The 24,607-nt window shown below is 45.8% G+C and overlaps 1 protein-coding gene across 1 annotated transcript in view; it reads left to right on the top strand.

The window, feature by feature from the left end:
- Nucleotides 1-11,443: 11,443 nt before the first annotated feature.
- Nucleotides 11,444-24,607, top strand: part of LOC142250865 (major histocompatibility complex class I-related protein 1-like) — a 36,150-nt gene continuing 22,986 nt past the window's right edge. The window contains exons 1-3 of the mRNA XM_075323142.1: nt 11,444-11,525; nt 19,426-19,689; nt 19,827-20,105. Of these exons, the coding sequence (XP_075179257.1) occupies nt 11,477-11,525; nt 19,426-19,689; nt 19,827-20,105 (592 nt within the window). The 5' untranslated portion in view covers nt 11,444-11,476. The remainder of the gene's footprint in view (nt 11,526-19,425; nt 19,690-19,826; nt 20,106-24,607) is intronic.

Genomic DNA, 24,607 nt, shown 5'->3' with positions numbered 1-24,607 from the left:
TTTTTTTCTCTCTCTCTCTCCCTTTTTCTCTCCCCTCCGCTCTCTCTCCCTCTCTCTCTTCCTCTCTCTCTCCCTCCTTTTTTTCTCTCTCTCTCCCGCTCTTTCTCCCCCTCGCTCTCTCCTCTCTGCTCTGTCCCTCCCTCCCTCCTCTTTTTCTCTCTCTCTCCCTTTCTCTCTCTCTCTCCCTCCTCTCTTCCTCTCTCTCTCCCTCTCCCTCCTTTTTTTCTCTCCCTCTCTCTCTTTCTCTCTCCGCTCCGCTCTCTCTCCCTTCCTCTCACTCCCCCTCCTCTTTTTCTCTCCCTCTCTCTTTTTCTCTCTCTCTCTCCCCCCTCGCTCTCTCTCCCTCTCTCCCTCCCCTCTGCTTTCTCCCCCTCGCTCTCCCTCTCCCTCCTCTCTCTTCCCTCCTTTTTTTTCTCTCTCTCTCTCCCTTTTTCTCTCCCCTCCGCTCTCTCTCCCTCTCTCTCTTCCTCTCTCTCTCCCTCCTTTTTTTCTCTCTCCCTCCCGCTCTTTCTCCCCCTCGCTCTCTCATCTCTGCTCTGTCCCTCCCTCCTCTTTTTCTCTCTCTCTCCCTTTCTCTCTCTCTCCCTCCTCTCTTCCTCTCTCTCTCCCTCTCCCTCCTTTTTTTCTCTCCCTCTCTCTCTCTCTTTCTCTCTCCGCTCCGCTCTCTCCCCCTCGTTCTCTCTCCCTTCCTCTCACTCCCCCTCCTCTTTTTCTCTCCCTCTCTCTTTTTCTCTCTCTCTCTCCCCCCTCGCTCTCTCTCCCTCTCTCCATCCTCTCTGCTCTGTCCCTCACTCCCTCCTCTTTTTCTCTCCCTCTCTCTTTTTCTCTCTCTCTCCCCCCTCGCTCTCTCTCCCTCTCTCCCTCCTCTCTGCTCTGTCCCTCTCTCCCTCAATCTCTCCATGCTGTGGAAATATTTGAGATCTATTTATTTTTATACCTTTAATTTGACAACATAATAAAGCTGTAACATTGCACACCTCTGTCTAAATTTCTTTGCCATTTACACTAACTTTTTAACTAATTAAAAACTGTTGACCGATGGATTGTGGGGAGAGAAAAAAATCCCTGTGTCTTAAACACTGAACTGATCAGATCTTTAAAATATTAACGAAACTTCCGCTGCAGTACTGGACGGTGGCCTCCAGGTGGTGCTCCTCTGTAGTAAATTGTCACACCTGAGTCCAATGTTCCGAATCTTTTCCTGAGTCAAAGGCATTTGCGCTTTAATGTGCGTGTGTGTTTCTTAAGGAAAAATCGGACCCTCTGAAAGAATCCCGCACCTGAGGTAAAAAAACGCACCAAAACCGCAACGAAATCCGCATGCGGTTTTGGTGCGGATTTGTCGCGGTTTTCCCGCAGGTTGGTCCCTGCAGATTTTTACCAATAATTAATGGCAAAACCTCAGGGATCTGCAGAAAAGAAGTGACATGCACATTAATTCTGCAGCGGAAAATCCGCAGGTAAATCCGCAGGTAAATCCGCAGGTATGCAGTGTGCGCACAGCATTTTTTTTATACCCATAGGTTTTGCTGGGGAATGACTGCAGCAATGTTAGACACATTTTCGCAGCAAATCCGCGGTAAATCTGCAGCGTGCGTACAGGGCCTTACCTGGGAAAATTTTTAGATTTTCAGGTCCATTTTCTAAGGAATTAACAAAGAAAGTGTACAGATTTAGAAATAGAAATAAGAAGTGGAGCGGGAATTTACAGATATATTCATAGCAGATAAAGGCGCATTTGTGGCTGAGGTTTGTGTGCACGGTTTTGTGAATGAGCCCTAAGGCTATGTGTCCACGCTGCGGAAAATGCGCGGATTTTGCCGCGGATTTCTCGCGGAAAAACCGCAGATTTCCCGAAAATCTGCAGCAGCGGCACTTCCCAGCCATTTTTATGGCATTTTGGAAATGCTGTGCCCATGCTGCGGATTTTTCCGCGGCGGATTTGATGCGGATTTTGATCCGGAAAAATCTGCAACATGTCAATTATTGTTGCGGATTTTCATCCGGATTTTGGCTTTAAAATTGTGAGAGAAAAAAAAAAAATCCGCATCAAATCCGCAGTAATTCCGCGGTAAATCCGCGGCAAATCCGCACCTTTGAAAAGGTGCGGATTTTGCGGGAAAGCCGCGGATTTTGATGCCGAAAAATCCGTAGCAACATTCTCCCGTGGACACATAGCCTAACAGTCAAGCAATAGAAAACATTAGCAGAAGTGCTTCATTTTGTACATCCTGCCTCACAAACAGCAGAATAAAAAGCGATAAAAAATTCATATGCCCCCACTTTACCCTGCGAAATCCCCTCTGACTTCAGTGCCAATGTGCTGGGGTCCTTGCCGGTCATTATTCAATTTGCTCCAATAATATATAATGCAGCCCCAAGTGTGAAGACCGGCAGAGACCCCCGGAGGATCGGTGCCAGAACCGCAGGGGGGATTTGAACATTTCGGTGCTCGTTTTTTAAACATTCTCACAAATCCCTTTGACGTCTGTTCACACACACACTGTTTTCAATGGAAATTTTTCTGCATCAAAAATCAAACTGTTGACAGGAAAAATTATGCATATTATGCACATTTTATATGTGGGGGTTTTTCTGTTTTGTTTTTTTTTTTCCCATACATTTTTGCAGCCTTATAACGTGCATTTTTGTCTCCCATTTATTTGAATACTGGGAAAAGAGAGAGACAGACAGAGACGGACAGACAGACAAAGAGACAGACAGATAAACACAAAGAGACAGACCGGGGAAAGAGACAGACCGGGGAAAGAGACAGACCGGGGAAAGAGACAGACCGGGGAAAGAGACAGATAGGGAAAGACAGGGAAAGAGACAACAGAGACAGACAGGGAAAGAGATAGAGAGACAGACAGGAAGAGAGACAGACAGGAAGAGAGACAGACAGGAAGAGAGACAGACAGGAAAAGAGACAGACAGGGAAAGAGACAGACAGAGAGATAGAGAGAGACAGAGAGATAGAGAGAGACACAAAGGGAGACTGGGAGAGAGACAAAAACAGTTACTGTCCCGGGCAACGCCGGGTACTACAGCTAGTAAAAAAGTAAAAACAAAATGCTAAAAATAATTTTAAAAAAATCAGAAAATATAGAACAAATATATTAAAATGGAAAATATTCCAGTAAATATGTATATTTATGGGGGGAAAAAAAAGTACAACTATTTGGCCGTAACAACCCAATCTATAAAACTGTCACACTAAGATTATCCCTTCAGTGAACATATTAAAAAAATAAATAAAAAAACATGCGAGCGTGAACCGAGTGTCATCTACTGCGAGCGTGAGCCCAGCGTTATCTGCTGCGAGTGTGAGTCGAGCATCATCTGCTGCGAGTGTGAGTTGAGCATCATCTGCTGCGAGCGTGAACCGAGTGTCATCTGCTGCGAGCGTGAGTCGAGTGTCATCTGCTGCGAGCGTGAGCCGAGCATCATCTGCTGCGAGCGTGAGCCGAGCGTCATCTGCTGCGCGCGTGAGCCGAGCGTCATCTGCTGCGCGCGTGAGCCCAGTGTCATCTGCTGCGAGCGTGAGCCGAGCATCATCTGCTGCGAGCGTGAACCGAGTGTCATCTGCTGCAAGCGTGAGCCGAGTGTCATCTGCTGCGAGCATGAGCCGAGGTCATCTGCTGCGAGCGTGAGCCGAGGTCATCTGCTGCGAGCGTGAGCCAAGGGTCATCTGCTGCGAGCGTGAGCCGAGCGTCATCTGCTGCGAGCGTGAGCACAGTGTCATCTGCTGCGAGCGTGAACCGAGTATCATCTGCTGTGAGCGTGAGCCGAGCGTCATCTGCTGCAAGCGTGAGCCGAGCGTCATCTGCTGCGAGCGTGAACCGAGCGTCATCTGCTGCGAGCGTGAGCACAGTGTCATCTGCTGCGAGCGTGAACCGAGTATCATCTGCTGCGAGCGTGAGCCGAGCGTCATCTGCTGCAAGCGTGAGCCGAGCGTCATCTGCTGCGAGCGTGAGCCGAGCGTCATCTGCTGTGAGCGTGAGCCGAGCGTCATCTACTGCGAGCATGAGCAAAGCGTCATCTGCTGCGAGCGTGAGCCGAGTGTCATCTGCTGCGAGCGTGAGCCCAGTGTCATCTGCTGCGAGCGTGAGCCGAGCGTCATCTGCTGCGAGCGTGAGCCGAGTGTCATCTGCTGCGAGCGTGAGCCCAGTGTCATCTGCTGCGAGCGTGAGCCGAGGGTCATCTGCTGCGAGCGTGAGCCGAGCGTCATCTGCTGCGAGCGTGAGCCGAGCGTCATCTGCTGCGAGCGTGAGCCCAGTGTCATCTGCTGCGAGCGTGAGCCGAGTGTCATCTGCTGCGAGCGTGAGCCGAGCGTCATCTGCTGCGAGCGTGAGCCGAGCGTCATCTGCTGCGAGCGTGAGCCCAGTGTCATCTGCTGCGAGCGTGAGCCGAGTGTCATCTGCTGCGAGCGTGAGCCGAGTGTCATCTGCTGCGAGCGTGAGCCGAGCATCATCTGCTGCGAGCATGAGCCGAGCGTCATCTGCTGCGAGCCTGAGCCGAGCGTCATCTGCTGCGAGCGTGAGCCGAGTGTCATCTGCTGCGAGCGTGAACCGAGTGTCATCATATGCGAGAATTGGATCCCAGGTGTGGAGAAGTAGAGGTTAATTTCTTCATATTCTCCATTGCTTGTCTTGGCATATAAATCAGTCTCATTTAGGCAATTATTTCTGAACCTTCTGCAGAAATGAATCAACATAAACTGAGATAAGCTGCGGCACAGAAATAACCTCAGAAACTAAATGACTGGAAGGGGAATTTTCAAAGGGGTTACCCAGGCACATAGTGTGCCACCACTGCAGCGGCCGAACCGCTCGGATCCGGGGGTGATTACTCGTGGCTCGAGGGTCTCTGGACTTGGGGGCTCGGGGCCACTCTCAAATGAAAAGGGGGATTATTTACAGGGGGATAATAGTTTGTGACGCCACCCGTGGTGTGCGGTAATAGGGAGCACGGCTGCTGCCGATAGGAGTACCCGAGGGTGATGGAGTGGGGCAGCCAGATGACGTTACTCTCCACGGGTAGGGAAGGCCCGGGGACTCTGGTAGTGGGGTGCAGGGAGCGCAGACTCGCTGGTAGCAGGGGCTAATCAGGTCCTCACTCAGATGAAAATCAGACACTGACAACGTGGTAAACCAAATTTCTGGGTGCCGCTGCCCTCTTGGGGGAGATTGTACGGGTATCCGTCCCCCACAGTACTGCCTGATGGTCCGGAGCCTGCTTCTGGGAACAAATTTAGAAGTGTCCAAGTGGCCCGTAAGCTTGCAGCTGTGCGGGCCCCGCTCCCCACCTATTGGGTAAAGGAGCTGTGCTCTCAGGAGCTCACGCTTGGGATTTCAGTGGGCTGCTTAGGTCTGAAAGTCCTATCCCCCTCGTTGCGTTAGTGCCCCCGATCTCTGAGCTTCGTGGGAACAGGCCATAAAGCAACTGTCCTCCGCAGGTTAATTGCCGGGTTGCTTGCAGCCTCTCCCCGACCTAGGGGCCGGTACCCCGACGTGCTATCGGTCCCAGACCGGCTATTGTACTTGCTGCTGACCGTCCTCCTAGACTAAGTCAGACACCCAGTCCTAATATCCCGCAACCGGGTCTCCGACTCCTCTGGGTCCAGACCACCATCTGTAACCCAATCTTCTCTCTCCCGGGAGCCACACGCTCCCCCTAGCTCCTCACTCCTCGAGGGCTACTTCTGTTCTGCCTGTCAGTTCTGCTCTGCACTTCCTCCCGCGCTGACTTCCCCCCTCCCACCAATCTGTCTGATCCCTAGGTGGGCGGCCCTATTCCAGCTCAGCAGCCCACTGGTGTGTCTGACAGGGTGTGGTGCGAGGTGTGATTGGGATTTTGGATGCTGATGGAGGCAGTTCTGCAGGTTGGGAACCCAGAACCAAGAGGGGTTGAGTCCTGCACTAAGAATAAAGAGCGTGCAGTACCCTGTGACAACCTGACTAGTCCAGGGGCATCACACATAGCATTGATGATGACTTCATAGTTTCATAGTTTTCATAGTTTTTAAGGTTGAAGGGAGACTCTAAGTCCATCTAGTTCAACCCGTAGCCTAACATGTTGATCCAGAGGAAGGCAAAAAAACCCCAATGTGTCAAATAAGATCCCCCTAAGCCTTTGTTTTTCCTAACTAACTAACCCCAAGTTTAATAACCTGTCTTGGTGTTGCAGCCCCCCCCATTCCTCTAATAATCTTGGTCGCTCTTCTATCTACCTGTAAGATTATGCTATTTATAACCTTCTATACTTTTGCTAACAAGAAATGCATCCATTCCTCTCTTACATTCATTCAGTGAGTTGGCCATCACCACTTCCTCAGGAAGAGAGTTCCAGAGCCTCACTGCTCTTACCGTGAAGAACCCTCTTCTATGCTGATGTAGGAATTTTCTTTCCTCCAATCGAAAAGAATGCCCCCTTGTTCTTGTCATAGTCCTTGGTACAAACAGATCATGGGAGAGATCTCTATATGGCCCTCTGATATATTTGTACATATTTATTAGGTCTCCCCTAAGTCTTCTCTTTTCTAGAGTAAATAGACCTAATTTTGATAACCTTTCCGTGTATTGTAATGCAGCCATTCCATTTATTATTTTAGTAGCCCGCCTCTGAACCCTTTCAAGTTCAGTAATGTCTTTCTTCAGCACCGGCGCCCAAAATTGCACACAATACTCCAAGTGTGGTCTGACTAGTGATTTGTACAGAGGGAGAATGATGTTTTCATCTCGTGCCCCCAGACCTCTTCTAATGCATCCCATCACCCTATTTGCTTTGGTGGCTGCTGCCTGACACTGGGCACTCCAATTTAGATTCTTATTCACTAAGATGCCTAAGTCTTTTTCCATGTCTGATTTCCCCAGCAGTTTCCCATTTAGTAAGTAATCGTAGCATCTGTTTCTCCTTCCCATGTGCATAACCTTACACTTATCTGTGTTAAACCTCATTTGCCATTTTTCAGCCCAATTCTCCAATTTACTCAAGTCCATCTGTAGTTGCAAACTGTCCTCCTTTGTGTTAACTACCTTACATAGTTTTGTATCATCTGCAAATACTGATATTTTACTCTGTAAACCATCCACCAGATCATTAATAAATATATTAAATAGTAGGGGGCCCAATACAGACCCCTGTGGCACCCCACTAGTAACCCTGGCCCAATCTGAGTATGCACCATTAATAACCACTCTTTGTTTTCTACCACTAAGCCAGCTACCTACCCATCTACACACATTTTCCCCGAGCCCAAGCTTTCTCATTTTACTTAGCAGTCTTTTATGTGGGACAGTGTCAAATGCTTTACCGAAGTCGAGATAAATGACATCCAATGCTTCTCCTCGGTCCATGTGAGAGCTTACATCCTCATAGAAGCTGATCAGGTTAGTTTGACAGGAGCGATCCTTCATAAATCCATGTTGATATGGAGTTAAACAGTTATTAACATTGAGACATTCCATAATAGTATCCCTTAAAAACCCTTCAAACATTTTACCCACAACAGATGTTAAGCTTACCGGCCTATAGTTTCCAGGTTCCCTTTTGCACCCTTTTTTGAATATTGGTACCACATTTGCTAGCCGCCAATCCAGTGGAACAGACCCAGTTTCTATAGAGTCTTTAAATAAAAGGAATAGAGGCCTGTCTATCACATTACTTAACTCCCTTAATACCCGAGGGTGAATGCCATCAGGGCCTGGTGATTTGTCAATTTTAATGTTACTAAGTCGGTTCTGCACTTCTTCCTGGGTTAGGCAGGTCATACTTAATGGGGCATTTACATGATCACTCTGCATTTCCCCTGGCATATGCTTTTCCTGTGTGAACACAGTTGAGAAAAAAGTATTTAAAACATTTGCTTTTCCCACATCGCTTTCTATGATTTTACCCTCATTATTCTTTAAAGGGCCAACACCATCAATTTTAATCTTTTTTCTGTTTATATAATTAAAGAATAGTTTTGGATTTGTTTTGCTTTCCTTAGCAATGAGTCTCTCAGTTTCTTCTTTTGCTAAATATATTTGTTTTTTACACATTTTATTTTTTTCTCTATATATTTTTAATGCTTCCTCGCTGCCTTCTTGTTTTAGCTTTTTAAATGCCTTTTTCTTATTATTCATTGCCCCTTTTACATCCTTATTTAGCCACATTGGTTTTCTCCTGTTCCTAGCCCTTTTATTTCTGTACAGTATGGCTAGCTCGCAGTGGGTGTTTAATACCGATTTAAAAATGTCCCACTTATTTTCTGTGCTCCCATTTTTGAGGACATTGTCCCAATCAATTTGGCGAAGGTCTTCTCTAAGTTGATCAAACTTTGCTTTCCTGAAATTCAGCGTTTTTGTAACCCCCCTCCAAGGCACCTTACTAAGGGACAAGTGAAATTGTATTATATTGTGGTCACTATTCCCTAGGTGCCTATCCACTCGTACATCTGTTATTCTATCTGGCCTGTTGCTTAAAATTAAGTCCAGAAGGGCTGCCCCTCTAGTTGGGCCCGGCACAAGTTGGGACAGATAATTATCCTTAGTTACTGACAGAAGCCGGTTTCCTTTCTGAGATACGCAGGTTTCAGTTTCCCAGTCTATATCGGGGTAATTGAAGTCCCCCATAATAATCACCTCATTGTGATTTGCTGCTTTGTCTATTTGTTTCAATAATACATTTTCAGTGGTTTCTGTTATATTTCGTGGCTTATAACAAACCCCTATGAGGATTTTATTAGTTTTCCCTCCTTGTATCTCCACCCATAGAGACTCCACCTCTTCATTTCCCTCTTGAATATCTTCTCTTAGTCTGGGCTTTAAACTGGACTTTATATATAGACAGACTCCACCCTCTGGACTTTATATATAGACAGACTCCACCCCCTGGACTTTATATAGACAGACTCCACCCCCTTTCCTTTTTTTACGATCCCTCCTAAACAATTCATATCCTTGCAGGTTAGCCGCCCAGTAATAACTATCATCTAACCATGTCTCAGTTATTCCTACTATGTCGTATTTCTCCTCATACATTACCAGCTCCAGTTCCTCCATCTTATTGGTCAGGCTTCTTGCATTGGTCAGCATGCAGGAAAGAAGTTTTGCTCCCCTTTTCTCAGCTTCCTTCTTAGTACGCTGTCTTGGGTCCTCTTTACGGCATCTAGTGCCCTTGATTAGTTTGTCCTTCTGCTGCATGTTCTTGCTGTTTTTTCTCCCATCCCCTCTTCTTCTAGTTTAAAGCCCTCCTGATGAGTGTGGCAAGCCTTCTGGCGAACGTGTGTTTCCCAGGTTTTGTGAGGTGTATCCCGTCTCTTGCAAGAAGTCCATCGTAGAGGTAATTCACTCCATGGTCCAAGAATCCAAATCCTTGCTGCCTGCACCACCGTCGTAGCCAGTTGTTCAAATCTAGTATCCTATTCCATCTTCTGACACCATGGCCATCGACTGGGAGGATTGATGAGAAAACAACCTGTACGTTCCGTTCCTTAATTCTCTTCCCCAGAATTTCAAAGTCTTCACAAATAGTTGGTAGATCATTTCTTGCCGTGTCGTTTGTTCCTACATGTATCAATAGGAACGGGTATTCGTCCTTGGATCCGAGGATAGTTGGTATCCTGTTGGCCACATCCTTGATTTTTGCTCCAGGGAGGCAGCATACTTCTCGTGCGGTTATGTCCGGCCTGCAGATAGTTGCCTCCGTGCCTCTTAGTAGTGAGTCGCCCATTACTACCACTCTTCTTTTCTTTCTGGACGCTCTGCTTGTTGCTCCTGAGTGCTTTTGAGTGTCTTTTGTTTCTGCTTTTGTTGACAAAGTAACTTCTTTTGATGATACTGTGTCTTCTCCTGTAGAGACGGTATCATCCTGAGCTGTGCCATTTTCGTTCTCCAGCATGAGGGCTTCATATTGGTTGCTAAGCTGTGTGGGTGGTGCCGACCACTTGATCCGCTGGCTTCTTTTGGTCACATGTGTCCACTTTTCAGCCTCTGTATGTGTTCTGAAGCTTTTCTCACTTTCTATATCCTGAATTGTTGCTTCTGCCTCGTCCAAGAAGTCCTCATGTTCTTTAATTAGCTTCAAAGTTGCTATTCTTTCTTCCAGTCCCCGCACCTTTTCCTCTAAGAGGGCAACAAGTTTGCACTTTTGACAGGTGAAGTTGAATTTTTTGTGCGGCAGATCCGTAAACATGTAGCATGTGTTGCAGGTGACCATGTGGATTTTCTTCTCTTCCATAATGCTGATGTAGCGTATGACAGGCGAAAGTCGTGCGCCGTCAGGCGCGCGGTTTTGCGATGTCCTCAAACAGTGAGACCCGGCAAGTCCCAGCAATCGATCAGCTTACGGCGACTCTTCTCTTCTTAAACAGCTACAGTTATCACCACTATGAGATTGTGTTAAAACTATGCCACACTTATCTTCAGTCGCCTCCCTTTACTTCAGTACCTCGCACTCTCAGCACCTCGCTTGCTCTGGCTGGTTTATATAGTTCTACAAGGACTACTAGAAGCTGCTAGAAGCTTCTAGAAACAGGTGTGGCTAATACTACTGACTAAATCACTAGACACACTTTTTTTTTTTTTTTTTTTTGCTTTTTCACAGTACCCCAGACAAACACAGACAACAAATCCCTAATGAAATTAAACAGTTACAGTTATCACCACTATGAGATTGTGTTAAAACTATGCCACACTTATCTTCAGTCGCCTCCCTTTACTTCAGTACCTCGCACTTCTTAGGATTGGCCACATTAGTATCAAACACGGGCAATATGGGGGGGGGGTCAAACAACCGGCATACCCACCGATAAGCTCCAGCTGCTTACCATGTGTAGTGGCCATTGTAGATAAGCAATTTACCACTCTGAAAACATGGCGACAAATAATTTATTTATTTACTATTTTCAAAGTTCCAAAGTTCTAATTTTTTCACCACTTGCTATATATATATATATATATATATACTTGAGATCCCATTGTCATGCACAATGAACTAGGTAAAGGCAAAACTAAAAAATAACGTTGCAACTGCATTTTATTCACCAAGTCACAGCACAGCACAGTCTGAGCACTTTATACTTTAATGTGAAAGGTGTCATTCAAAGCTACAACTCGCCTGGCAATAAACGAGCAATAAACGGTTCCTGCTCTTGAAGACGGGGAGGAATAAATGAAAGCACGAAAATATAACAACAAAAATTGTCCAGCACTGAAGGGGTTCAGGTAAGGATGATAGCTTTGAAGTTTTTTATTGTTTGTCCATTAGAGTCTATGCAAACATCTAATATTTCCACTTTCATCTTTGTAACCTTCACTTGTTTTTCTGCCCGGAAACCGCTGATCACTAGGAGATCTGATTTCTATTGGAGAACATATAATGACCGTCCAATCAGAGCGCAGCTTTTTACTTGAGCTCGTGCTGCTGTCTTTAGTTTTCTGCTTTTCCTTGTTTGTGTGGTTTGTACATTGTGTCACACAGAATATAGAAGATGTTCGCTCTCGCCCTGTTACTTGTGATCGTCCCTGGAGGCTTTACTGGTGAGTACATGGGGTGTCTATTATATTATTACCCTTTGTATTATTATATTCGGTTTACATTATTTTTTTCTCTCCATCCTTTTGCTTGATTCTGGCTTCTCTGCAGGGTTTGTTCATTGTGATTGGTTTCTGGGATCTATTGTCTAATATAAAAGTGTGTGACCTCATTCATTCCCCTGTGATAGGAGTCACTTTTCTCCACTTCTCCTTCATGGTAAATTTGCCATGGTACATGACTAAAGTATTTTAAAGCCCAGCCAGGACCAAGTGCTGTAAATTTTCGGCTCTTTATTGACAGCGGGTTAAATAAGTCTCTTGTCTTCTGCTGCTTCTTGCTATGACTTGTGCATGATTCTTTACGCCAAGATGTTACCGTGTTTTTGTTTAACTTTTTGGATAAGTTTCAGAGACTGATTATTGCAGGACACATTGGAACAGACTAACATGTAGACATTTTTGCAAATTTATTAAAGAAGAAAACCTGAAATATCACATGGTTATAAGTATTCAGCCCCTTTGCTCAGACACTCATGTACGTCACATGCTGTCCATTTCCTTGTGATCCTCCTTGAGATGGTTCTTCTACTTCATTGGAGTCCAGCTGTGTGTAATTAAACTGATAGGACATGATTTGGAAAGGCGCACAACTGTGTATATAAGACCTCACAGCTCACACTGCATGTCACACCAAATGAGAATCATGAGGTCAAAGGAACTGCCCAAGGAGCTCAGAGACAGAATTGTGGCAAGGCACAGATCTGGCCAAGGTTACAAAAGAATTTCTGCAGTACTCAAGGTCCCTAAGAGCACAGGCCTCCATAAAGCTTATATGGAAGAAGTTTGGGACCAGCAGAACTATTCCTAGACCTGGCCGTCCAGCCAAACTGAGCAATCGTGGGAGAAGAGCCTTGGTGAGAGAGGTAAAGAAGAACCCCAGGTTCACTGTGGTTGAGCTCTAGAGATGCAGCAGGGAGATGGGAGAAAGTTACACAAAGTCAACTATCACTGCAGCCTCCACCAGTCGGGCCTTTATGGCAGAGCGGCCCGACGGAAGCCTCTCCTCAGTGCATATATATTATGAGTGCAAGCCAAAAAATACATACTATATAAGGATAAGGCTGCACATCAAAGTAGGATAATGGTATAATGCCTCAAGCATATGGAAAAATATTGAAAAAATACAATGAAAAATGCTACTTGCTAACTTGAACATGTGAATAATGAATTGCATACCTGCCATGAAGATTAGGAAAAAGGAGATATTTAGCAATCGCATTGATCAATGTAACTGAGCCCCAAAACCTCGTCAAGGTATATTTCTATATTGGGGTCCCTAGGCTCTGTGACCCTAACTGTGTGTCATCTCATTGCAATTAAAAACTGCTGTGGGTGGAGAGGGGTAACTAAGGACTTTCTTATATAGAAGATGGAAAAAAACATGGCCGAAAGGGGCGGAGCTGTGTTCACATTCAGAAAAAAAACTACATATAACTGAATAGGATAACTGAAGTGAGCACTAATATATATATATTATGGGTGCAAGCCAAAAAATACATACTATATAAGGATAAGGCTGCACATCAAAGTAGGATAATGGTATAATGCCTCAAGCATATGGAAAAATATTGAAAAAATACAATGAAAAATGCTACTTGCTAACTTGAACATGTGAATAATGAATTGCATACCTGCCATGAAGATTAGGAAAAAGGAGATATTTAGCAATCGCATTGATCAATGTAACTGAGCCCCAAAACCTCGTCAAGGTATATCTCTATATTGGGGTCCCTAGCTCTGTGACCCTAACTGTGTGTCATCTCATTGCAATTAAAAACTGCTGTGGGTGGAGAGGGGTAACTAAGGACTTTCTTATATAGAAGATGGAAAAAAACATGGCCAAAAGGGGCGGAGCTGTGTTCACATTCAGAAAAATGGCAGGTATGCAATTCATTATTTACATGTTCAAGTTAGCAAGTAGCATTTTTCATTGTATTTTTTCAATATTTTTCCATATGCTTGAGGCATTATACCATTATCCTACTTTGATGTGCAGCCTTATCCTTATATAGTATGTATTTTTTGGCTTGCACTCATAATATATATATATTAGTGCTCACTTCAGTTATCCTATTCAGTTATATGTAGTTTTTTTTCTGAATGTGAACACAGCTCCGCCCCTTTCGGCCATGTTTTTTTCCATCTCCTATATAAGAAAGTCCTTAGTTACCCCTCTCCACCCACAGCAGTTTTTAATTGCAATGAGATGACACACAGTTAGGGTCACAGAGCTAGGGACCCCAATATAGAGATATACCTTGACGAGGTTTTGGGGCTCAGTTACATTGATCAATGCGATTGCTAAATATCTCCTTTTTCCTAATCTTCATGGCAGGTATGCAATTCATTATTCACATGTTCAAGTTAGCAAGTAGCATTTTTCATTGTATTTTTTCAATATTTTTCCATATGCTTGAGGCATTATACCATTATCCTACTTTGATGTGCAGCCTTATCCTTATATAATCTCCTCAGTGCATGACATATGAAAACCGCATAGAGTTTGCAAAAAACACATGAAGGTCTCCCAGACTATGAGCAATAAGATTCTCTGGTCTAATGAGATTAAGATAGAACTTTCTGGTGATAATTCTAAGCAATATGTGTGGAGAAAACCAGGCACTGCTCATCACCTGCCCAATACAATCCCCACAGTGAGACATGGTGGTGGAAGCATCATGCTATAGGGGCGTGGACAGGACGACTGGCTGCAATTGAAGGAAAGATCAATGCGGCCAAGTACAGAGATATCCTGGGAGAAAACTTCTTGCAGAGTGTTCTGGACCTCAGACTTGGCCTAAGCTTCACCTTCCAACAGGACAATGACCCTAAGCACACAGCTAAAATAACAAAGGAGTGGCTTCAGAACAACTCTGTGACCATTCTTGACCAGCCCAGCCAGAGCCCTGACCTAAACCCAATTGTGCATCTCTGGAGAGACCTGATAATGACGTCCACCAACGTTCACCATCCAACCTGACGGAACTGGAGAGGATCTGCAAGGAAGAATGGCAGATGATCCCCAAATCCAGGATCCCAAGAAGACTCATTTCTGCACTAGCTCAAAAGGAGGGAGCGTCTACCCAATACTGAGCAAAGGGGCTGAAAACTTATGACCATGTGATATTTTAGTTTTTCTTGTTTAATAAATTTGCAAAAATTTCTACATTTCTGTTTTTTCTGTCAAGATCGGGGATGGGGGATGGGAAGATGGGGCATGGGGGGCAGAGTGTACATTGGTGAGAAAAAAAATGAATTTTTCTGAATTTACCAAATGGCTGCAATGAAACAAAGAGTGAAAAATTTAAAGGGGTCTGAATACTTTCTGTACCCAGTGTATATTAGCTTTTCTTTCTTGGGGTGTTATGTAAGTGGAGTTTACATTACTTAGTATGAGGCAGGCAGGTCTCCTATTTGATGCCCAGGCTCAATGGTTACATAGAAGAACATGGGCATCATTTGCATTGGTTACACGTCACAATTGAGGAATGGGCTTAAGTTCGGCGATTACACTTTATGACTTCAGCCAGGGGGCTTAACAGTTGCCTAGTAAGACTGTAAGGCTTTGTGTACACGGAGATTTCTTCGAGGCGGTCAAAGCGATGAGTTTTCACATGGAAACTATTTCAGAAATTGTTCCTTCTTTGGGGAGTTTTTGCATTTTTTTGAAGATTTTTTTTTCCTGAAGTATTTTTTTGCACCCTTCTAATTGGACAGTGGATATTTTGGAGTGGATTCCACCAGGAGTTACTTGAAGGGAACAATCTGCACTCTCTTTTTTTTCGGACCAGGATTTTTTTCAAACCTTGAATTAGAAGAAAATGCTCAAAAGACTGAATATATGAATAGAACACAGGGGTATTACAATAGAAATAAATAGTAAGAATATTTCAGGTGTTTTTTTGGCGTGGGCTCGCTGTAAAGATGTTGATAAGCCTAACAGGAATAGTCTCTTTCACACTAAGGCCGGCTTTGCACACTACGACATCACAGGTGCGATGTCGGTGGGGTCAAATTGAAAGTGACGCACATCCGGCATCGCATGCGACATCGTAGTGTGTAAAGGCTCGATGATACGATTAATGAGCGCAAAAGCGTCGTAATCGTATCATCGGTGCAGCGTCGGCGTAATCCTGACGCGACAGTCCGATGTTGTTCCTCGTTCCTGCGGCAGCACACATCGCTGTGTGTGAAGCCGCAGGAGCGAGGAGCATCTCCTACCGGCGTCACTGCGGCTTCCGTAGGATATGCGGAAGGAAGGAGGTGGCCGGGATGTGTACATCCCGCTTATCTCCGCCCTCCGCTCCTATTGGCCGCCTGCCGTGTGACGTCGCAGTGACGCCGCACGACCCGCCCCCTTAATAAGGAGGCGGGTCGCCGGCCAGAGCGACGGTCGGCGGACAGGTGAGTCCATGTGAAGCTGCCGTAGCGATAATGTTCGCTACGGCAGCTATCACAAGGATATCGCTGCTGCGACGGGGGCGGGGACTATCGCGTGCGACATCGCAGCATCAGCTTGCGATGTCGCAACGTGCAAAGCCCGCCTAAGAGCAGGCATACAGCCCAGCTACTCTTGGGTCCTAGACAACTCTCAGGGCACATCTTGCCCAATGGAGGGGTCCACAGTCCTGTCTTGATGCCTTGGGCCATGGAAGACAGCATTCTGGCCACGAGAGAGGCCATCACTGCCAGACAAAGATTCCCCAAGTGTCTAAGGCCAAAGCACCGCTCAGCAAAAATAACTGAGTTTGCAATATGCCATTGTCCCTAACATACAGGTAGATCCCGACACAACCCATGTTATTACTGTCTAAATACTGCTACCAATGTACATAGGTAATGTGTCTGAAGCAGAGGTGTATCTAGGCTTTCCGGCACCCAGGGCAAAAATTCAGTGTGGCGCCCCCCCAACCTCCAAGCAGTTTGGGTGGTCGTCATGTGACCAATCACTCATATGTGATTTGCACACTTAGGGGTACTTTGCACACTACGACATCGCAGGTGCAATGTCAAAGGGGTCATGTCAAAAGTGACGCACATCCGGCGTTGCTCTCGAAATCGCAGTGTGTAAATCCTAGATGATACGATTAACGAGCGCAAAAGCGTCGTAATCGTATCATAGGTGTAGCGTCGGCGAAAACCATAATTACGCTGACACGACGGTCCAATGTTGTTCCTCATTCCAGCAGCAGCACACATCGCTGTGTGTGAAGCCGCAGGAGCGAGGAACATCTCCTTACCTGCATCCCGGCTGCAATGCGGAAGAAAGAAGGTGGGCGAGATGTTCACATCCCACTCATCTCCACCCCTCCGCTCCTATTGGCCGCCTGCCGTGTGACGTCGCAGTGACGCCGCACGACCCGTCCCCATAATAAGGAGGCGGGTCACCGGCCAGAGCGACGTCGCACGACAGGTGAGTGCATATGAAGCAGCCGTAGCGATAATATTCGCTACAGCAGCTATCACAATGATATCGCAGCTGTGACGTGGGCGGGGACTATCGCGCTTGGCATCGCAGCATCGGCTTGCGATGTCGTAGTGTGCAAAGTACCCCTTACAGTCATGTGATGATGAGCTTCTCCTAATAATTCTCTCAATGTTCAATGAGGAACATAGGAAGAAAAGCTAATTGTCACATGCAAGTATGAAAATCACATGAGTGGATGACTGCTGGAACCAGCAAGCAGAGGTGAATCTTGACAGTGAGTATATTACACACAGTTAGTATTGGGCTGCAGGGCTTAATTTTATAATTAAAGGGCTTATCCAGGTTTGAGATGAAAGTCTGCGTTGACTGTATGTGACTTCAGGCTTCTGAATTCTTACAATGCATGCTCTGCACACTTTTAGGATTCTCCGGTGCCAGTGACGAGAGTGGACGGTCATGTGAGCACAAGTATGAGAGTTGTACACTTCTGGCCACATTCTGATTTGATGTGTCAGGCCTCAGTCAATTCATTTTCATTGAGCGAGCCCATGCATCTCTGTTCGGCACGTGACCACATCTATGTAAATCACATACTTGCAGCTTTGTAACCTCCCACTCTCACCGCCGGCACCAGAGAATCCTGACAGTGGACGTTGTGAGCACTGTGAGAATTCAGAAGTCTACAGTCACATAGAGTGACACATACACTCTGTGCAGAATTATTAGGCAAATGAGTATTTTGATCACATGATACTTGTTATACATGTTGTCCTACTCCAAGCTGTATAGGCTGAGAGCCAACTACCAATTAAGTAAATCAGGTGATGTGCATCTCTGTAATGAGGAGGGGTGCGGTGTAATGACATCAACACCCTATATAAGGGGTGCTTAATTATTAGACAACTTCCTTTCCTTTGGCCGAATGGGTCAGAAGAGAGATTTGACGGGCTCTGAAAAGTCCATATTGTTAGTTGTCTTGCAGAGGGATGCAGCAGTCTTGAAATTGCCAAACTTTTGAAGCATCGTCACCGAACAATCAAGCGTTTCATGGCAAATGGGGTTTCTGGCTCTATTCAATCTGCTCTAAGGATATAGCTCTGATTATTATTATTTACCCTAGGTATATTCCATCCCAATATCTCCATATATGTGAACATTGATTCACCCTTCCCGTGTTTTCCCAATATTCACATAGGTATGTGAATACTTATTTATTATGTTAATCAACGATGAGGTTCTACCTTTATAGACTGTATTCAAGGATATTGCCTTATTAGATTTCTGAACGTTGTTACTTATAGTTCTATATTGTACTGAGTGTGATATATCAACACTTTGAAAGTTATATCAAGCATATTCATGTTATGTAAATCTTTGATGTATTAATCATTGATAATGAAGACTCTGTACTTATTGTCTCATTTTTTGTTTATCACATAAATCTTATTATTTTGACAAAGGCCTGGAGATTAGGCCGAAACGTTAAGACATTTTTGTTTCAAACCTTTGCACGAATAAAGCAGATTAAAAGAAATACACAATCTCCCCTTTTTCTTTGGTTACATACTGTGTGCCTGAGCATATGTGGCGCCCCTGACCTGGTCAGGCGCCACTGGGTACTGCACCTATGCTGGGTCAGTACCTTCAGGTAATCCCAAAGGCTGAATGGGGTGTGTACGCACAGACACATAGCAACCAGGTCTCACACACACCTTAGAGGGAACCCCTGGGCAGACCCAGGAGGGGGCATGGCCTCCACATCTCAGTTAGTGGTGCGGTGGAGAAGCTGGAAGCTAGTTAGTGCAGTGGCAGTCGGAAAGAAGAGCTGGAGGAAGCCAGTCTGAAGTGGAGACGCAGGAGTGCGGTCACACTAGTCAGACCCTGCAAGTGTAGTGGCTGTTTGCGGGGGAGTTCGGTTGCCACACAGTCAGCCTGAAAGACACCTCAGGAAGAAGCGAGGTAGTTGAGTACGGGGACTCCTGGTAGACCAGGCACGCACGGGGGACAGGTCCCTAGAGCCAGACACTCATTTAGTGGTCTGCTAAAACCTGCCAGTGAGGTCACTCCAGGTGTCTCACCAACCAACACAGAGTCCGCAGCATCCGCAGCAACGAGAGAGCCGATAAACCGCAAAACCGAGAGTGGCGTCACGATTCCATATAAAGAAAACCTGACTTACCTGTTGCCAGAAGTACCAACCGGGTGGGTCCCCGCGGCATCCCTGCAGGTGGATAGATGTCCTGGGGAGCGGCGGGCAACTCACATATATAATTTTTTACTATCCTAAGGTTAGGCCATCAGTGTGAAAGTAGTGGACAACATCTTTAAGCACATGTCCTGGTACTGGCTGTAGCTTCTGCACAGGATGGCTGAACAGCACAGTCTATGTGATATCTTGCACTCTGTCTCTTACAGACACTCACTCTCTGCGACACTATTTCATTGGGGTCTCTGCTCCAGGGTCCGGGTGGCCCGAATTCTCCGTAGTTGGATATGTGGATGATCAGCAGATTTCGTCATATAGCAGTGACACTGGGAGAACCGTCCCTGTGGCTCCATGGATAAAGGAGAAGGAGGGTCAGGAGTACTGGAGACAAGTAACACTGTTTGATAAAGAAGTCGAGGTTCTATTTAGACTTGAAGTAAAGCTATGGAAGAAGAGGCTCAACCACACGGAAGGTGAGGCTCAACCACACGGAAGGTGAGGTCACACTTTCACCATATGCATGGTTTATTGTATATCCACAGACATTCAGACATAATGTACCTACACCTATACACCTGCTGTGTGTAACTCGTTCCTGTCTCATGGGCAGGTTTCCATTTTCTGCAAGTGATTGAAAGCTGTGAGCTACGAGATGACGGCAGCACCGTGGGTTATCAGCAGTTCAGATATGATGGGGCAGAGTACATGTATTTGGATATAGAGACAGGGTCATTAATCCCTATCATGGCCGAGTCTCGGATAGTCGCTCACAGATGGAACCGTCCAGATATACGAATTGGAGAAAGTTCCAAGATTTACCTGGAGATTGAATGTATTAGGAGACTGAAGAGATTCGTGGAGCACGGAAGAGAAGTCCTGGAGCGGAGAGGTGACGGCTCTGCTCATTAGCTGATATTTCTTAGGCTACATTCACACAACCGTCCCATTTTTGTAGTCCACAAAAAACGGTTCTATTTTTCCACGGTTGCATCAGTGTGCCATCCGTATCCGTTCCGTATAAATCCGTGTGTCATCCGTGTGCCTTCCGGTTTTTATCCGGACCGCAAATAAAAACAAAAGGAGGGTTACATAAAGTGAAAAGCTAGAAAGATAGATCGCTGGATAGATGGATGGATAGATAGAGGGATAGATAGAGGGATAGATAGATAGATAGATAGATAGATATCCCCTGCATTTTGTAATCTTGCACCCTCTAGTGCCTTTCATGTGGCACTAAAGCCTTGTACTTAGCCCAAAAAATGTATAAATAATTTTTTTAAAAAACTATTTTTTGTAGCCAGGTAAGGTAAAGCAGACAGCGGCAGACTGCAGAACATAACTTGCAGCTTCACCTTGGCTGGTAATCCAAGACAGAGGGCACCCCACAATGTTATTTTAAAGTAAATAAATAATTTAAAACAAAAAACATGGAGTCGTCCCCAAATTGGATCACCAGCCAAGGTAAAGCGGACAGCTGCGGTCTGGTTTTCTCAGACTAGGGAGGTCCATAGTTATTGGACCCTCCCCAGCCTAAAAATAGCAGGCCGAAGCCGCCATAGAAGTGGCGCATCCATTAGACGTGCCAATCCTGGCGCTTCTCCCCAGCTCATTCCGTTGCCCTGGTGCAATGGCAAATGGGGTAATATATGGGGTTGATACCAGCTGTCACCTGGCATCAAGCTGTGCATTAGAAATGTCACGCCATCTATCAGATATGCGATATCACTAACCCAGTCAATAATTAAAAAAAAATAGATGACAAAAATTTTTATTTAAAAAAACATTCCCCAGCATATTCCCTCTTTCACCAATTTATTGGGAAGAAAAAACAAATCTGGGTCTGGCGTAATCCAATAAGGTGGTCCCATGACAATCCATACTCACTGTCCCAGTCAGTGAAGAACAGAATGTTCCCCATTGGCTGAGAGAGCAGTGCAGTGACCTGAGCTAACATCATTCGGTCAAGCGAGGTCACTGCAGGGGATGACGAGCGCTAACGTCATGAGGTTAGCTGAGTTCATTAGCTGTCGTGATCAACTCTTCTGATCTTGTGATGTCAGTGCTCATCACTGAGTTCAATGAGCACTGTGATCTCACCGCAAGTCTGGCGGGCAGCCTAAGATTGTGACTAGCGGTGATGTCATGAGCTCCCGCGAGACTTGAGGTGATATCGCTGCGGGCATGGATATCAGTGACGAGCGCTGAAGGCAGGAGTATAGAGGACTTCATCACCACAGGTAGTAAACTTTGCTAACCTCCTGATGTCGACACTCATCATCCCCATTGTTGCTCGCACTGCTGTGCGAGCAGATGCTGACACACTGTTGTGCGAGCAGATGCTGACACACTGTTGTGCGAGCAGCTGCGAGGCTAGTGTGGGAGTGGGACACAGACTGCAGGGGCACCGATATACGGAAGCCACACGGAACTGCTTCAAGTGACTTGTATTGATTCACGGTCCGCAATAACGGAACAGAATAGGACATGTTCCATAATAACGGAACAAACATACGGGCACCGATGTTTTTTTTTTTTGTAGGAACTGATGGCACATGGAAGTGCTTCAGTGTGCCATCCGATCCTACACAGAACACATTGAAAAGATGGTCCTGTCAGTGGGTCTGCTAAAAAGAGGAATTGACCAGGACAAATGGAACGGTCATCTGAATGAGCCCTAATACACAGAGTTGGCAATTATTCATGATCATATGGTGTGACCCATCACAACTCTACATCAATGGCGTGAGCCCTAATAAATAACACCAAACGTCAAGTAAAACAAGTAATATCACAACTTATCAGTTGGCTTGGGCGGTCAGTCACAGCTTTATTATTAAGGCCTGAAATAATATATAGATCATTTAAAATCGATGAACATAGCTGCCACATCACCGAGATCAGTCAGACTTCACAATGTATTTTCGGTGGCTACTTAGCCTAGAAACACTGAATCTAAATCGAATAAAATATAACACAGGCATACAAAATTTGGGTTTATGAAAATTGATTCAAATCCAATGGCTGATTCTTAAGGGTGCTTTACACGCTACAATATATCTTACGATGTGTAGGAGGGGTCACGTCGTAAGTGACGCACATCCGGCATCGTAAGGTACATTGTAGCATGTAACAGCTACGTGCGATTGCGATTGAACGGTAAAACGTTCATCGCACACACGTTGTTCAATTCCTAAAATTTGAACGTCAGGTTGTTCATCGTACCCGAGGCAGCACACATCGCAGTGTGTGACACCCCGAGAACGATGAACAGATCTTACCTGCCTCCCGCGACTCCCGCCGTCAATGCGGAAGGAAGGAGGTGGGTGGGATGTTTACGTCCCGCTCATCTCCGCCCCTCCGCTTCTATTGGCCGGCTGCCGCGTGACGTCGATGTGACGCCGAACGTCCCTCCCACTCCAGGAAGTGGATGTTCGTCGCCAACATCGGGGTCGTATGGACGGGTAAGTACGTGTGACGGAGGGTTACTAGTTTGTGCGACACATTCAACAAAATTGAACGTGCTGCACATACGATGGGGGCGGTTATGATCGCATACGATATCGTATGCTTAATCGTAACGTGTAAAGCAGGCTTTAGGTTTTCTTATATCCAGTTTTAAGAAACTTCTATTTTTAACCATATGTGGATTTTGCACAAAAAGCTTGTGATATTACGTACAAGTGATACTATGAAGAGGCGGTTTCTGCACCAAACCGTGCAATACCTTATAGTTGGGTTTAAAGGTCAGCTTCAGTCCTCCTTATGGAAACAATGGTCATGGGTGCACGTAGACAGGGAAAAGAAAATCTAAACCAATGTCCAGGAAGCAGAAATCTACGGCAGACACCATCCACATTTCCAAAGGGCTTTATTCCATCATCATGTGCAGTTAAAAGTAGCGGAGAGAGAGACGAGTGCAGGCTCCCTAATGGACGATGGTCGTTTCGCACGTCCTTGTGCTTCTACGGGTCCCGTTGTCCATTAGGGGGCCTGCACTCACTTGGCTCTCTCCCCGCTACTTTTAACTGCACATGATGATGGAATAAAGCACTTTGGAAATTTGGATGGTGCCTGCCGTAGATTTCTGCTTCCTGGACATTACGTACAAGTGAGATGAACAGAAAAATGTTTATTGTAGCCAAATATGTACACAATAATATATATATATATATATATATATATATATATATATATATATATATATATATATATATATATATATATACACCGTACTGTACATATATAAATGTATTGAACATTCATTCAGGAAATTTATGGGAAATTAATTCTTTCTCCTTTTCCTTTAAGTTTCTCTTGATACCTTTTCTCTTATCGAAGGCCTGCGGATCTTCTCTATGAAGCATCCAGAAGTCATCCCCATTGTTACATTAGCGGGTGTAGACACACTGCGCCACTGACTTACCCTGGAGGTGCGTGACTCAGTGCCTACCGGGTTTTCACCAGAGCCTCTGATGGAGAGGGTGGACTCTGTTGCTGGTGGACACCAGGTACCACTCCAGCGCAGTCTCCGGTATTGCAACAGCTGACCCAAATGTCAGGGATGTAGATACAGAAGACAGGTAGGTCAGAGAGGGTAGTGGAGGCTGACAGGTCTCTGTATGTTCAGGAGACAGGCTGGACAGGCAGGTATGTGAGACAGACAGATCGGGTTTGGGTACACGGACAGACAGGATAGGTTCAGGGACTAAGACAACTGGCCTGGACAAGTGACAGGTGGACTGGAGTACTGACAGGATCAGACTAACCAGGAATCTTATTGATCAGGCACCTTCCTATAGGATGGAATTTTTTCGATATTTTTACTGAGTTGAGCAATCGAAAGAATCTAATGCTGGCTTTACACGAAACGACTGATCGTGCGATGCATCGTCGGGGTCACGGTTTTCGTGACACACATCTGGCATCGTACACGATGTCGTCTCGTGTAACACCTCCTAGCGACGCAGTATCGCTCACAAATCGTGAGTCGTGTACTCGTCGCTAGGTTTCATAAAATTGTTTAATTAAAATGGTGCCGGTTGTTCATCGTTTTCGTGGCATCACACGTTGCTCCATGTGACACCCCGGGTACGATGAACAGCAGCTTACCTGCGTCCTGCGGCTCCCGCCAGCTATGTGGAAGGAAGGAGGTGGGCGGGATGTTTACGGCTGCCGTGTGACATCGCTGTGACGCCGAACGTCCCTCCCACTCCAGGAAGTGGATGTTCGTCGCCCACAACGAGGTCGTCCGGAATGTAAGTGTGTGACGGGTGTTAAACGAGTTTGTGCGACACGGGCAGCGATTTGCCCGTGACGCACAAACGACAGGGGCGGGTACAATCGATCGTGAAATCGCACGATGGATCGTCCCGTGTAAAGCAGGCATAAAAA

Source organism: Anomaloglossus baeobatrachus, chromosome 9 (assembly GCF_048569485.1).
Source record: "Anomaloglossus baeobatrachus isolate aAnoBae1 chromosome 9, aAnoBae1.hap1, whole genome shotgun sequence".
NCBI classification, from domain to species: Eukaryota; Metazoa; Chordata; class Amphibia; order Anura; family Aromobatidae; genus Anomaloglossus; species Anomaloglossus baeobatrachus.
This window is presented reverse-complemented; position numbering and strand designations above follow the sequence as displayed.